Here is a 16,718-nt window from a genome sequence, read left to right on the forward strand (position 1 = left end):
GGGGGGTGTGGGGGGGAGGGAACAGTATATTGCATGTCTGTTTAAAGGGTCAAAGTTGTTTTCACCTAATTTCAGTCTTAGTGACATTATTGTTATTTGTTTAACACCTTTTGTTTTTTAAGTGGGGAGCGAAGGGAGAGGCAACACAGGAGAGATGTCAGCACTTTATATCAGGACTGTAAATACACAACAAAATTTCTTAAAAGCAGAGAAGATTTATTTTTGGTTGGCAATTTGAACTTCAACCAGGTGACTCCTACAGCCATACGAGAATCTTAGGTAGTGATCCTAATGAAGAGAAGCCAAAGCAACATTCATATTCAATCATACCCATGAAGTGGTGGATTTAAGAAGATGTTGCTCATAAAATGATAGTAAGGTGCATGAAGTGAAACATGTTCCACTAAAACCGAAGGCAATTGTTACGAGGCAGTTATCAGTCCAGCAATGCCATGGGGATCAATATTGGCAGTAAAAGACTGATACATAAAGTTACAAATGCATACCACTTGAACTAGGACCAGAAGAATAGGTGAAAGCTGACAGAAAGTCAATTGAGATAATTCCCAATATGCAAGAAGGATTAAGAAATACACTAGTAAGATGGAAAGATATATGCAAAATTGGATGCATTGTTGTCAAGGCGGTGCCTTGATCGCGTAGGCACCATGACAACTATAATTGTTACAAGTGCTGAGAGAAGGCATGAAAGGATGAGTTGACAACATACACGACCTTAAGTTCAGTAAAGTTGTATCCTCAAAATAAATTCTCTTCTCTTTATCTTTTTTTCCCTCTTGATTCTTGTTCTACTTAATAAGATCCTACAAACCTCATTTTGCTTCTCTACATTTCTAATCTTATAATCCTGCAGTTTAAGTTCACCGTAATCAGATCTTCTTTTCATCTATTTTAATTTTCATCATCCTCAAACCCCTTCAAGATAAGAATCCCCATCACCTGAATAACAATAAACGCTAGTGAAGGAAAAATAGATATTTGTACCTATCAAACTTTTAATTATTCCACAAATGTAATCCTCTTTTAAGAAGGAAATATGCTCCAAAAAATGAAGCCAATTTTCTTTTGGGATACCAGATTGATGCAGTTCAGAAGAAGAAGAAGAAGGCCAGCAACAAAACAAACCATTGGACTGGACCAATATGTTTAATTATGCAGTTCAGAAGAACAAGAAGGCCAGCAATAAAACTAACCATTGGACTGGACCAATATGTCCAATTTTGAGTGTCTAATGGCTTATATGGACCATGGCCATAGTAATTTTGGATTTTCTATTATTGTAATGGGCCAATCTATAAATTCAAATATTAGGGATTTTAAGGCCTATACGGATTAGTATTAGTTTCTTTTTAGTAAGTAGTGTTCTTTATTTTAGTAGTGTTTCTCGAACGGATAGATATGCTACAATCTAACCATAGTTTCTATTTTGTTAAATTCTAGAAGAGTTTCTGTTTTGCAAAAAATTTAGTTGCAAGGGATTTCAACTTCCATGCATGGGGGGTTTCTTAATTTACTTATTTCATTGACGTTATAAATGAAAAGGGGATCACACTACCTCGAATGATTAGAACAATTTTTTAAGCTTATGCTTGCTGATTTTTGTCAAATTCAGAGCTCCTTTATTGTCAAATTCAGTGAAGCCCTTAGTGGGATGCCAAGGTAGCTTGGTGGCTGCCAAGTTGGACTAGTGTTCTAGGTGGGAAGTTCAAATCCTTCTTCTTCTTTTATTCTTCAAGGTTATAACTACTACTCTCTTACACATGCTGTTGCGCATGTCAATTTCTTTCTCTAATTCTGTTTCAATTGTATTTGTTATTCTGTCCACTAAATTCTTCCTGAACTTATTCTCAGTTTCAGATTCTACCTTGGTGCTGGAATAGCCACCATCCTCAGTGTCCTGCGGCAGAAACATATTTGTTGTAGTTTCTATTTTCTACTGCTTTCTACTTTCTACACTTTCTTCTTACTTTGTTCCTTGTTGCCATTTTCATTCCCCTACTTTCCATTTCGGTTACACTTTCTATTTGTTCAATTTAGTTGTTTTCTGCTATGTCTAACCTTAAGTTTGCAAATTTTTGTCACTTTATATATTCATAACTACTTGATATCATCCTCTGTCCAGATTGGTGATGTTGCTTTTTGTACGGTTATTCAAAGACCTACTGCTCTAGATCTTTGTAGGTTAATAGTTCTCAGCTTTGTGTAATTATCTAGCCATTACCAATAAATAGCTAACCTAACCAGGTTTTCCAGTGCCAGACGTTTGACAAAACCTGTAAACCCTTCTGAAACTCCATTGTAATCATCTTCTACCAAAGCCATACCTTTCAAATTAGACTTCCCCACATTTCCCAATAATCATACACTCTCAAACCCAATATCTCTGCTAGTTTCTCAGTCCATAAGCCAAAAAAATTTGCTTCTACTGACTACATGTTTAATAAAATCCAGAACTGAAACAGATTCAGCATACCTGAACTAAAAATACCCACTTGATTTCTGCATAAATTAATCTTTCACTTAATCACCTTATAGTAGAATGATCGTACAATTGTTGAACCCTTAGGATGCCCTTTCCTACATCCCAAGTGCATAAGAGAAATTATCATTACAACCAAGCACAGCCCACATATACGAATTATGGCCCAATCACACAAAGATGAGCAAAGATAGAGTGGACCAGAAACTTGATGTGTAACACTTGAAACCATGACTCTCCAGAATAGCTGGGCCACATAAATGCAAATGGAAATCAATGACAGCACTAAAAAATTATAATTTGAAGGAAACAGCAATATACCCACTAACCTAAATACTAATTAAATACTATTCACTCACAGCTAACTTTAAGTTGTCATTGACACACATGAAACAAGTGCAGCCAAAAGAAGAATTGATAAAAAGAAAAGTAGAAAGAAGGTATCATTCATAATATTATAAAAAAATAAAAGCTTATCAAAGAAACTTATATTCGCAAAGCTAATGAGATTCTATCAAATTTAAACCAACCGTACAAACTCAATATGGATTTAAAATCAACAAAACATGCAAATCCATCAAGCAAACAACATACCTCTGTTAGCGAGCCTTTTGCAAGAGCACTCTATAGCACAAAAGCTCTGCTACAATTAAACTAATGCAACAAGAGCAAGAATGAAAAATCCAACTACGAAGTCTGTGAAATATGTGTTCTTTAGTGCATTGCAGCACTCTATAGCACAAACCGTTACAATGAAACCAACACAAAATGGTAAGGATAACTTAATCCAGTGAAACCTGAATAATATCACATCCTTATGAGTGTACCCACACGCTTTGGTATCTACAAGCATGAGGTAGAAAGCAGATATATGGACATAATGAATGACGATGTGGCAAAATCCATGCACCAAAGTTGCCAACATCAATTCATTAGGAGATAATTACGTTAATGAATTAGTAGCCTTATTTAACCAAATAATGGGTGGAGCAAAGACGGCCCACATTTATCAGGCTGTGATTCAATGTGAAGAAATTTAAGGGAAAAAATTAAAAACAAAGAAATAATAAAATGTAATGGATAAAATGGAAAATTCCATGCCTTAAAAAGTGCCAAAATTGCTAGAACTCTTGGAAGCATGGAACTATGAAACATGAAAAAACACCTTGAACTTCCTAAAACTTAGTATTTGAGAAATTCCTATCTCTGGCACATGGAAGAATATACAAGATGAAAATAGAACATTCTAAAAAAAAAAAAAAAAAAAAAAAAAAAAAAAAAAAAAAAAGAACACTTGAGAGGTGTAAATTTGAAGCTTTCAACCTATTCAGTGCAATTGGTTGGGCATCCAGGTTGCTTCAATCCATCTCGGTGCGTAAGTGCCTTCCAGGTGCTCGCTAGCAAGCTCCACAAGCAAGAAAACTTCCTTGGAATTGAAAGTTGCTCAGATTTGGACGGTGCTCTCCTTTCCTTCTCTGGTTAAAGGAGGAACAGGGAGGACCCCATCATCACCATCATTGCAACAAGTATTGCTTACAAGCTTTCTTTCTTCCTTGTTGCAGAGCAGAGGATTTACTGCTGGGGTATCTTCCTTGCCCAAACCTCCTGATTGTTTCTGCTTTTGTTGAAGCAATTCGCAAAAGAAATCTGTCAAAACAGTCTCATAAGAGGGCATCTTAGCATACCCAGGGAAGTAATTAATGTCGATCACAAGGTAATGATTCCCAACTCTTGAATCCCTAATGACATCGAAGTTGAAAAGATGCAACCCCATGGCCTGTCTCAACCCTCTGGCAATATCAGTAATGATACTCAGTGGCGGCATCTCAGTATCATCCAAATGCATGTTCTCGTAATAGTTATCGTCATTCCTTTCCTCAGTTGTCAAGTTGGATACCTGCGAGAACGATAATGAGCTCTCCAAACTTCCCAATTTCTCCTCCGTGACATCAGGCAACGACTTCCTCTTCACGCATTTCACGCAGTCCCCAACAACATAAACCTTAAAGATGACCCCGCCATGGTTCACAAATTCTTGCAGAACGATGGGTGGTTTCAATTTGTTCAATCCATCACGGTTGAACACGAGCGACATCTTGTGCGACTTGGCACTACCATCAGCGACGAGCGGTTTCGCAATCACCGGAAACCTCAGACCCTCCAGTGAGACAGGATCCAACAATGCACCTGAATTGTAGATTACAATCTGTTTAGGTATCCCGAACGTCTCATTCTCCTGAGGGATATCCAATTCAGAAACCACCTGGAGCATAGAAATCCGATTATGAAGCCTTTCGATAGCCTCGGGAGGATCAACTATAAAGACATTAGGGTTCTTACACGAGTACTCCTCAAGCTGTTTCTTCCATTCCTCACCAGATAACTTGTGAAGAATCAAATCGAAAGGACCTTGATCTATCAGAGGCTTATCCGTATCAATACGAATAAGATCAATTCCACGCTGCTTCGCAAGATTCACCAAAGAATCCTGGATGAAACTCTGCTGTTTCTTCGGCGCTAAAGCGTAACCTACTGCGAACCTTGACATTCTCCTTTAAAACCCTCAATCTGCAATGCCCGAAATGTGAGAAATGCATGAAAGCTCATACCAAAACTCAAGAAGATCAAGACCAGATTCAAAATCTGGATCTCCAAGAATTAAAATCAAAACAAAATTTGGATTTATGTTTTGCAATCAAAATCGAAATGAGAGACTCGCTAGAGGCAGAGGCAGAGCGTAGCTAAAGCTAGAAAAAGAGAAATATTTTGAGAGAGTAAAATACGTAGATAAAGGCAAAAGGAGGGTCGCATATTTATAGCTTCGACGAGGGTTCGAGCCATTGTTGAAAAATCAGGTTTTTCGAGCTGATTCGTCCGATCAAAAACTGAGCGAGTCAGCGTAGCTAAACCCAATCAGGCCGAGTCTATATATATAAAAAAAATATATATACAATAAATATATAAATAAATAATAAAATATAGAAAAATATGAAAAAAAAAATCACATGTCAATAATATATACATTATTTTTTCAATGGAAAGCAATCTCATAAAAGATTGTAAGTTAATTTTAAAATTTCAAACTTATGACATGTCAAATCAATGACTTAATAATTCAATATCATCTATGTTGTATCTCAAAACAAAATAAAAAAAATCAAAATATATGAAATAAAGTATTAAAATGGTCTCATCAACCCACATTTCATAAACAATGAAACTTGATAATTTAAATCTTCAATAAGAAACATCTAATCTTCTTTTCCACTTGAAGTTGATGTATTTGATTTTTTTTTTTTTTTAAGTATCTTGATATAATGACTAGGCTCAGTGGATTTTTTAAGACTTGGCCAAAAAATTGAATCAATGTAGAATCGTTTTGACTCGTCTCGAGTCTTATTGTTTTTTAACACAGGGTGAGTCTTCGTAACTCTTGACTAAGAATCTTAAATTTTGACTCGACTAAGGTGAGTCTTTCCGATCATAACCTGATTTTTCAATTATGGTTCGAACTAGTGCCACGTAATAACTTTTTTTTTCATACCAAAATTATTATTTTTTTTTTTTGGGTAAAAATGCCGCGTAATAACTAGGGCCAAGTAGAATTGAAAGTGTGGAAGGTCCACGTGGCATATTCTTTAGATATTATTCAGATTCTTACCGCACCATTAAACGCGGGAACGAACGAGCAGATTTTTTTCGGACGAATGGATGGCAGAGATTATTTGTAACCGAAGACTGTGAGTCATTCGGACGTTGCATGCATCAGTTCCTGCCGAAGTTGTGAACCAAAAACTCACCGGAAGCACACACCGCCGTTGGTTACAAATAGGATTCACTTTTGACTTCCCAGTATCGGCCTACAGGGGGACTGGGGGAAGGTTGGAAGACATGGCGGACGAGGCTAGTGTGTCACGTGTGGCCGTGTGGGGTCCGTGTGGGGTTGAAAGAGAGAAATATGAGTCTGCGAGCAGCAATGCTTACTTTAATGTTGGCTCCCACTTGGAGAAAGCATTTGTTGATTTGACATGTTGGCTAAATTCTTTGATGCAAAAGATAATGCACGGGTGATTCTTGCGGATTACATTTGATGCCGCACTATGTAAAGATGGTGAAATTATAACAGTTCCAAAAAAAAAAAAAATTAGAATAGTTCACCCATTGAAAAAGAGAATTGTATTATACTAAAAGGTTAAAAAAGAAAAATGTTGGTACTACCAACCGAGAAGTGAAGATAACGGCTTACTTATTTTAGTCAGTGTCTTGTCAATAAATGCCTTTAGTTATCGAAACCTTTTTTTATTTTTTCCTTTTCTTTAATATATCTAAATAAAAAAAAAAACTTGGGTGCAATAACTGAAATAAATTAAACAGAACTAAGAAGAAGTTTTTACATGATCTAAAATATTAAAGTTAACCTCAAATAAAATATTGGCTGCTTTGGAGAAGATAAAATAAACCACATTAGGACATGGTAGGGCTGAAGTATTCGAAGAAAATATAGTTACCGTGTGGGACTGAAGTATTTGAAGCAAATATAGTTATCATGTACGGTTTGAAGTATTTGAATGAAATATACTTACTGTGTAGGACTAGAGTATTTGAAGGAATTATAGAGAAGATAAAATGAAATGCATCAGACATGGTAGGATCGAAGTATTTGAAGAAAAATATAGTTATCGTGTATGTAGATAATGTGTTAGATCTAATTTAGGGTTCACATCAGACCCTAATTGATTTCCATATAGACAACTAGAACACGATATCAAATAAAACCAAATATTTGGATCAAAATATAGAATATATGTACCTGTCACCTAATATGTTGAAGACGATCGATGTTGGTCACTTCCATTTTCGTTTTATTAGCTTGGCTATGAATCTTCTACAGTCCCTTAGACCTCATTTGTTCTCTCACTTTAGTAGTAAAGTAGAGAAGAGTGAATACAGGCTATAGGGACTCAAAACCCAGTATTTATAATATTGTCCTGCACCCAAAACCTTAAACCACAATGGGTTGGACCAGCATATCCTTAAACTTGAGAGTAAACCGAACCAATTCATGCAACTTGATTCTCACCTATTTAATCAACCTGAATAATTAATTTAGCTCGTAAATTCAGCAATCTCCCACTTGGGTTACAGTAATTATAAGGATGTCTTTTAAATTGGTGTGACCATAGAATCTTATTACATTAACCACTCTTATTGTGATTCAGTTAAAAAATCACTCACATCAAACAACAACAGAAGATACACTTCAATATACAGCATATAACTTTCTGTCATTACAAACATAAGTAAGTTTCTCAACATGAATCTATGTGGGATATTATCATGTAAACATTGACATATCTTCAAATTACACTGATGTTATTCCATGTATGTCCTTAATTGTGATATTAACCTTTACTGTGATAAATTACCTTTGATCTGGGGTTAATATCTAACTGTGATTTTCTGTCTATAAACTGTAACAAATGTTGCTTTTGAACTGTGATAAATACTGTCTTAAAATGTGACAAATATTATCTTTTGAACTGTGACAAAATATTGCTTATAACTGAGACAATTACTACCTATAAAAACATTCTCAAATGAAACCATAAACCAAATAATAAAAGAAATAACTGTGCATAATGTAAATGCTAAAACTTAACCATAATTCATCAAACTGTGCCCCAAAATATATGGGCTTAGGTTTCAAAACATAAATGAGTATTAAATAAAAACAAAGCTCCCACTAATCAAACATTTCAAATAACTGAATATAAAGAAATCCTAACTACTTGATGAGACCAATTTTTACTTGTTCTCAATTGCTGATGATCAGTCTATCTCACCCTTTCTTGGCATCATCCTACTTATCAGCCCCAAAATTCTTCCTCTTCTGTAACTATTTCTTGAAAATAAAGTAGTCATTCTTCACATGTCTTTTCTTATGGCACTAGAAACATTCAATGTTGTTGGTCTTCTCTTCATCCTGAGCATTTTGAGATGTGTCAAATTCTTGAGAGCCCTTAGTCCTGTCATATGGCTTGAAGCTTCATTTGTTGAAAAAAATATTGTTCCTTCTGCTTGGTCCACCAAAAGATCCCTTGTAGAAAGTTGCATGTGCATTCTCAAAATTTTTCTTCCTCTTGAGTGCAAATGGAAATAAACTCATTTAAGCTCTAATCGTCATTCAGTGCAATGTAGGTAGACTGGATAACTTTATATTGACTAGAGAGGGTATTCAGTGCAATGTGAACAATATATTCTTCATCGATTTGTATTCCAAGATCCTTAAGTTTACCAACATCAGTAATTACACTCAAAATGTATTATTTAATACTCTCATATCCATCATACCTTGTATTCATTAGCCTGGTCATTAATGTGGTTTTTTCAGCTTTTTTTGTTGTGTTGAAACCTAGCTTTAATAGCATCCAGGAATTCTTTTGCAGTATCTTTGATCTCTATGTTCCCATGTATAATCTCAGGAACTGCCTTTTTCAAAACCAATATGCACTTTCTGTTTGCATTTGTCCATCTCTTAAACTTGGTTCTATCAGCACTTCTACTTGAGCTTGTGAGAGATTTGGGTATAGGCTCTCTAAGTGCCAAGTTTAAGTCAAGAAGACCTAAATGCAATTCTAATTCCTCCACCCACTTTTGATAATTGTTATTAGTGAGTATTGTGATGGAAGATACATAACTTGAAGGAATGACCATCCTACTAAATCAGTAACAACATCACAATACATGCCAAATTTTAAAATATAAACCAAAATATTAAAGCATATAATATCATAACCATATTTTAAATAAGAGCTACAATGAAAATTGTATCCCTGTCCTTTGGGATAGGAATTAATTAATGCTCTTATTTCCTTCTTTTAACTATGAAAAGAACATTAATTTCAGAATTCAATCACCTTTGGGTAAAAGACTGCCTAAGTCAATGTCCTTTTCTGAAATGTAAATATTTATCCTCAAACCTTGATGACATAACCTTTGAAAAATATCACCTTTACTATTGGGGAAGATACAATCGAACTGAATATACCATTGGAGATGTATATCTTTATATTCAATACATACATTTAAATATGTCACTAGGACAACAATAACCATACAAGAGTCACAACCGTTACTATATTTCTATCATTTGGGCTAAGAATGCACTGATCTTCTTGTAAATCCATATTTACTGTGAAAAGAACAATAACTTTTGAAATTCCCTCACCTTTGGGCTTAGGAACCTCTCGGTTATTGTCATTTTCTTTAACTTTTGTGGCATCACCTTTGGGTAAATGTTACCTACTTTATTGCCCTAAGGGAAATCATGGAATAATAAGATATGCCACTTTGGTGGATTCACCTCATTTTTTCATGATTTTTAGAAAAATTACTTTGTAGCTAAAGAATATGCGAAATCTTACACCCTTTTCAATATTATCATATCTCAATTTAAAAACCCCTCCCAATCTCATGGTAACCAATAACATATACGTTTTTCAAAACATTAATTTATGTCCTTTTGTTTCAATGATTGAAACTAAATACAACATAAAATTTTAAATGAACATGTCATATTAAAAATTAAATCATTAAATGTGGCTCGAAACAAGGAATCCAACGCAAAAAACGGATTTCAAATTAGCCTTAAAACGAACCTTAAAATGACATTTAAAGTAGTTTAAATAAAAACCCAAAAGGAATAAAAAAACAAATAAGCCTTTAAGTTTTTTTTTTTTTTTTTTTTTTTTTTTTTTTTTTTTTTTTTTTTAAGATAAATACTTTCCCGGTCAATGCTGGTTGGATCTAGGCTTGGCCTAGTTCAACCATATGTGGTCGCTATTTGGTTTGGTATGGCCAGTTTGATTTGTTTTGGTTCAATCCATTCTAATTAGGATTATACCTATGGGCTTGAACTAATTACTTGAATGAATATGGGCGTGGTGCATTAGTTTTTAAGAAATATTAATATGAAATGTTTGTGGGTTGAGCCCATTAGATTTAAATTTAAGTTTCAAAACAAAAACACATGTTACCCTAGTTTTTTTTTTTTTTTCAAAACAAATCAGCTGCCGTCGACTTGCAACTGTTGTGCAGAATTTTTTTTTTAATTAAATATTTGACAATGGCATACCAAATAACCAAACTATGCCTCTTCAAACGGATCCAAACTGCTTTAGGAATCCAAATTGGATTCGGTTTCCAATATGGTAATATCATAATAATATTACATACAAATCTAAGATTACCCATCTCCATTATAAACGTAGAAGAATCACATCATATTATGATTTCTGAAACCTTTTTAACATTATTATTTTAATTACATATAACATAAATGATTATCCATCTACTTTAATCTGATTTCAACAAAAAACAAAAACTTTAGATAATCCCTCAGCCATTAACAACGATCTCAAGTAACCCTTGGCTTCGAAAATAATGAGTAATACCAATCATCGACTGGAGAACGTGATGTCGGCAACAGTTGTAGAAGAAAACAACTATAAACCTTTACTTTATGAAAACCCGATCCATATTCAAAATACTCAAATAAAACCCACTTTAATGATCAAATGCTAACATCTTTTGATTTCAATATCAATGGAATTTCAAATATAAAACCAATCGATTCTAGCTCCTTATGTGTGACTTTGATACCACTTGTTAGATCTAATTTAGGGTTCACATCAGTCCCTAATTGATTTCCATATAGGCAACTAGAACACGATATCAAATAAAACCAAATGTTTGGATCAAAATATAGAATATGTGTACCTGTCACCTAGTATGCTGCAGACGATCGATGTTGGTCACTCCCACTTTTGCTCTATTGACTTAGCTATAGATCTTCTATAGCCCCTTAGACCTCATTTGTTCTCTCACTTTAGTGGTAAAGTAGAGAAGAGTGAATATAGGCTTTAGGAACCCAAAACCAGTATTTATAATACTGTCCTACACCAAAAATCCTAAACCACATTGGGTTGGCCCAGCATATCTCTAAACTTGAGAGTGGACCGAACCAATTCATGCAACTTGATTCTCACCCATTTAATTAACCTGAATAATTAATTTATCCCATCAATCCAATAATATGGAGATGTGAAAAGAAGTCCATGGCCACGCTCTTTGAGTCGGTTTAGGAATAAGCTGAAGTAACTCCTATTGTGAGAATCAAATTTCGGTGATATTCCATCCCTTATGATTTGCAAAATTGAGCCCTTTCTAGAATGCTAATAGCTTTTGACTCCATCAAATGTTTTCCCTGATTAATCCCCCATTTGGTGTAAAAAAAAAAAAAAGGCCTTGGAACAAAATCCCAAACACTCAGCTTGAATCTACCATTAACAAGTTAGTAGCAGTAGCACCACTTGTTACACTCATATCCTAACCCAGTCTAATTTGAACCATTATACTAGGTCTCAGACCAGAAGTGGAAAGTACCATCGGGTTTTGGCTTGTGGCAGCTCATTGCAGAAGGGGAAAGGATGATCCCACTTGCTCGTGTATTTCTTCCTAGTCCAACTGGAGAAGATTCAAGCCTTCTGACCCCAGATGATAAGTGACTTGGCAAACCCGTACCTGAGTCCCGACACGTACCAAATTTATCGGAGGACCATACACCCAACCTAGGGTAAACACTCGTGGAATGACCAAGTGAGGACAGCAGGCTGTCAAGGCATAGCATTACCTTAACCATCAGAAATAGCCTAGGCTGAATCCGGTGGCCTACAGGTTGCTAGTTGGGTTCTGATACCTATGGGTCCCACCACCAGCATCGTGAATAACTTCAGATGACCCCACACACTCGCCCATACCTTCTCCATGACTTATAAACCTTATGAGTCTATGGAGGTGGGTTTGCCTGTCCCAAATGCTGGATTAACCTACTTGGATCAGACAAAGGCCAACCAAACAGACCCTAAGAACATGACTTGCTCCTGACTTGTCCAAAATGTGGGAGAGGGAAAGAAGAGGAGAGAAAGGAAGAAAACAAAGGAGGAGAAGAAGGAGAAGAGAGTTGGAGCTCACCTAAGCTCTTGGCTTAGTGATTTCTTGCCGAAATCTTGGCGGAGGTAGGTACCATCTTCTCCTACCACTCACTCTCTTCATTTTGACCTAGTGTAGTTGAATAAGGAGGTGAACCATGACTCCGGCACCTCCCGAAGCTTGGGTGAGTAACATTACACTCCCCTGGTGTGGTTATCAAGCTCAAACCAAGTCGGTGTGAGCTTTGGCAACACTTGTGACCAAATGCCTAGTTAGTTATTCCACCGTTCGGATGTCGTAACTCCCAAATGGATCAATGGAATCAGAACTTATTTGGCTCAAAATGGAGGCGGGGAGATCGCCTACAAACTCCACAGAACAAATCCTGACAGTCGGGCCTGAGCAGAAAAGCCCCAACTAAGGTGGGACGCTACTATTTTTCCACCAGAAACATTGGGCCTAGATCCGGTGAGGTCCCAGCACCTTAGGAGCCCTCTGTTTGCACCAACGAAAGCACCACTGATATTTCCGATGGTTTTGGGTTGTTTTCGGTGCCTGTTTCTGGTGACCTACCCAAAACTGTCAAAGTAGTGCTTGTGCCCTTTGGGTGCAACCCTTGTGGGGCCCCTCTAATGTTTTCGACACCCGATAACATTCGATTACCTTTGTGCCTAGGATAGAGACAAGTACATACAGTGAGATCAAAAGTGAGTTAACATCCGATTGATACACTTGGAACCCGACTCACTCAAACACAACCGAGGTGTGGGATGGTTGACTTTTATTTTGTGGAGTGTTTATATTTATAGAAATTACTCACATATGTTAGAATTCATGAATGCTCTTTATAAAAAAATTACATATGTGAATATCATGACATGTTTTATTCTTGAATTATTATGATATGGAATTGAAAATTTTGATATGTTATATATGTTGAGATGTGTGGTGAGATCAGGTGTGGCTGAGGTGGTTCTGGTACCGTGATCACCGTGTGGATGTTGCATTTATGCATTGATTATGTGCATTAGATTAGATGTAGTCGCAGATTACACTTTGTGGTCGATGGTGATTCCGGTATCGTGTACTTCGGGACTATACTTGGAAATGGGTACGCTTTGTGATTGACAGTAATTTTGATGTTGCGTAGCCTATACGTAATTGCTTATATGCTAGAATAGGTATATAGTCATGGGTTACACTTTGTGGCTGATGGTGATTCCAGTATTGTGTATCCCGAGACTATACTTGGAAATGGACATGCTTTGTGGCCGATGATGATTCCGGTATTGTATGGTCCATACTAACTGTATCATTATGCAAGGCATATAGAATATTTATGGTTAGGTGACATTCCATATGCTACGTTCCCTTGCCAACAGGGGGTAAGGTGTTGGATAACCTAATAGTGGTATGTTTGATGAACCTTTCCGAAATGCCATACCCGCTATGATGTGATTGTTGCCGAGGGCAAAAACTAGTCTAGCATGGTCGATGGTAATTCCAGTGTTGTAACTACTAAGAGGGGTTATCAGGGTTTGCTAGGTGACCAATGGTCACATTTCAGGATCGGCAGACTCCTAATCACGACTCGGGTTTGTATGTTGGGTGACCGATGTGCGAGTGCTGGGACCAGGGATACAACCTAATGTTTCATAGTAGCATTTACCAGATTTAGTTGTATGTTAGGTGGATTAATAATCAAATGAATTGCATCATTTGCATCATGGACTATGTGTTTAATTTTGTACTCATGGAATCATGACTTATTATATGTATGTGGTTGATTGTGCTTGGTTGTGCATAAACCCCACCCCTCACTGAGCTAGTTGAAACTCACCCCTTGTTGATATTTCCTTTTTAGATGATGATGTAGGTATAATGGTGCATTTGGGTTGTGACTCTACATCCTCCAGACCTAATTATGGAGTGACTGACTGATGGATGCTAGAGGCCGAAAAGCACAACTAGGACTGTGCATGCGGCACCCTTTGCTTATACGGCACCTTGCATGGTTGGGTGTCCTTTTGTTATTTTGATACCGAATTGTGAATGGTATTCTTTTTGCGTTTATTTTTTATAAGTCATGGATATTTGTAAACAAATAACTTGGTTATGGATATACAGTATCATTAGATGATTCCCCATTTTAAGTTATGATATTCCACTATATTATATACTTTGATTCCACTACCAGTGTTCTTGTGGTTCAATGTTGTGTGGTTGTGAATGTTAAGGTACTGCTATTAAAGATCCTGATAGAAGTGTAAGACGGGTAAGATAGAAGTGTAAGATGGGTAAGCGTCCTATTCACACCATGGAATCCTATAACGGGGATTGGAGTGTGACACTACTAATGGGATATGACAAAAAAAGGAAGATTTAGGTTGTGTTTGGTAATATTCCCATTCTGAGAATACGTGTTCTCATTCTCACAATGGAGAATGCATTTTTAATAGCGAATGAGAACATTTTTTGGCATACACTTAGTTAAAATGCATTCTTGGTGTTAGAATTCTAATGCATTTCATCAATGTTAAATGGAAAGCAAATGGGTATCGGGGATTACCTCAATATAGCTTTCCTCGCAACGGAATAGATCGGGTTGCACAATGTGTCGATCCACACGAACAATGACAAACGAAAGATTGCGGAGATCTCACTAGGCAATATTTCACCCTCCAAATCCAAGGATTGCAATAGAGATCCTTGGAGACACACTCTCAATTGGGAGAGACAGAAGAGAATAGGGAGAAAAAGATTAAGTCAAAACCCCTATTGACTTTGTGGCCAAAATCCTCTTATTTAAAGAGAATTGGCTAGTTAGGGTTCCCAATCCTAGTGGATCTATGATTACCCCAAGTAGGCAACCCACGAAGGAACCGGGTCGGAACCCAATCCGACCCATATTAATTGACATCTTCCACTCACTCACGTAGAGTGGACATACTCAATTGTCCATTCTAGAAGTCTCTCCACCATATGTGTCTCATTATAAAAGAAATGAAGCATGCGACCTAACGAGATAATACAAATGTAGGAGTCCTATATCAAGCTTCCATCTAACCAACATAGCATATCACTCAAAAATAATCTGGGGTACCCTAAACAATCCAATTACACCAAATCTAGCACTCTCAATCCTTCATGATGAGCAGTGCTGACCTTAAAACATGCAATGCGCTTATGACTACGTCAAAACATAAATACGATAAGTCACCCAGGTAATAAGCCACAAAACAAGGGTGTAATTTTGAATAGTTTTCCCTAAGCCCACATGTCAATCCAACTATTCTCAACCACTTTTCCAATCATGTCCTGCTGGACTGCATCATCCATAATCCTAAGGAGCACGTCAAAGTAGCGTCATTGGGCATCCTCTTCATGACATGGTCTCAGATAGAGGGTATCCATAGGATCAACTCAATTTTGATTCAAGTGGCTCACACAGTGATAAAGAAGGGATCCATTCAGTCACTCTCATAAATGGTCGAAATAAAGCACATACTGTCACACCCCATTCACACTGAACCGGGTCAGTGACCGAGTTAACACCGATTAACCCAAACCTGCCAGGATCATCAGATACTGTATTCCACCACAGCATACACATAACTAATATAAACTCATCAGATCAGCGGAAGACTAAGTTTTACCTATGAATAATCCCATAATACTTGATACCCGAATTGTGATACAATAATTATATACATTTGGGCCCGAAGGTATGATATTTACACAATAAAAATAAAGTTCAAATATCAAGTACATAAGGAAATCCATCAAAACAATCAGAGTACACAGCTCGGCTCGGTAACAAGGCTAGAGCTCAGCTCGGCATCAAGGGTTGAGCCCAGCTCGGCATCACGTAGAAGAGCTTAGCTCGGCCTCAGAAGTGGAGCTCAGCACGACCTCAAAGGTGGAGCTCAGCTCGGCCTCAGAACTGCTGTCCCGCAGCACAACTCTCGCACGAGCAGTCAGTGCCGTGCTCTAACTCCTCAGGGGTCCACCAGTCTTCTTCAGGAAACTCGACTGTGGGACCCACCCCATGCTCCTCAGATGTATGACCTGCAAAATCATCTAAAAAGGGGCGTATACGTGGGATGAGCTCACTAGCTCAGTAAGTAGAAAGATGGACCACACAGTAGTCCACACATCATAACACATCATATGCACTACATGCCATGCTATACATTTTAAATCACATCCACCTAAGCAACATTACTAA

General features: G+C 36.9%; 1 protein-coding gene across 1 annotated transcript; it reads right to left on the reverse strand.

Moving 5' to 3' along the window:
• Window positions 1-3,564: 3,564 nt before the first annotated feature.
• On the reverse strand, window positions 3,565-5,302 carry LOC122070684 (inositol-tetrakisphosphate 1-kinase 5-like). Its single transcript, XM_042634884.1, has one exon. The coding sequence runs from the start codon at window positions 5,046-5,048 to the stop codon at window positions 3,945-3,947; it is 1,104 nt and encodes a 367-aa protein (XP_042490818.1). The 5' UTR covers window positions 5,049-5,302; the 3' UTR covers window positions 3,565-3,944.
• Between the last annotated feature and the right edge of the window lie 11,416 nt (window positions 5,303-16,718).

The sequence above is a fragment of the Macadamia integrifolia genome, unplaced genomic scaffold (genome assembly GCF_013358625.1).
Source record: "Macadamia integrifolia cultivar HAES 741 unplaced genomic scaffold, SCU_Mint_v3 scaffold972, whole genome shotgun sequence".
NCBI classification, from domain to species: domain Eukaryota; kingdom Viridiplantae; phylum Streptophyta; class Magnoliopsida; order Proteales; family Proteaceae; genus Macadamia; species Macadamia integrifolia.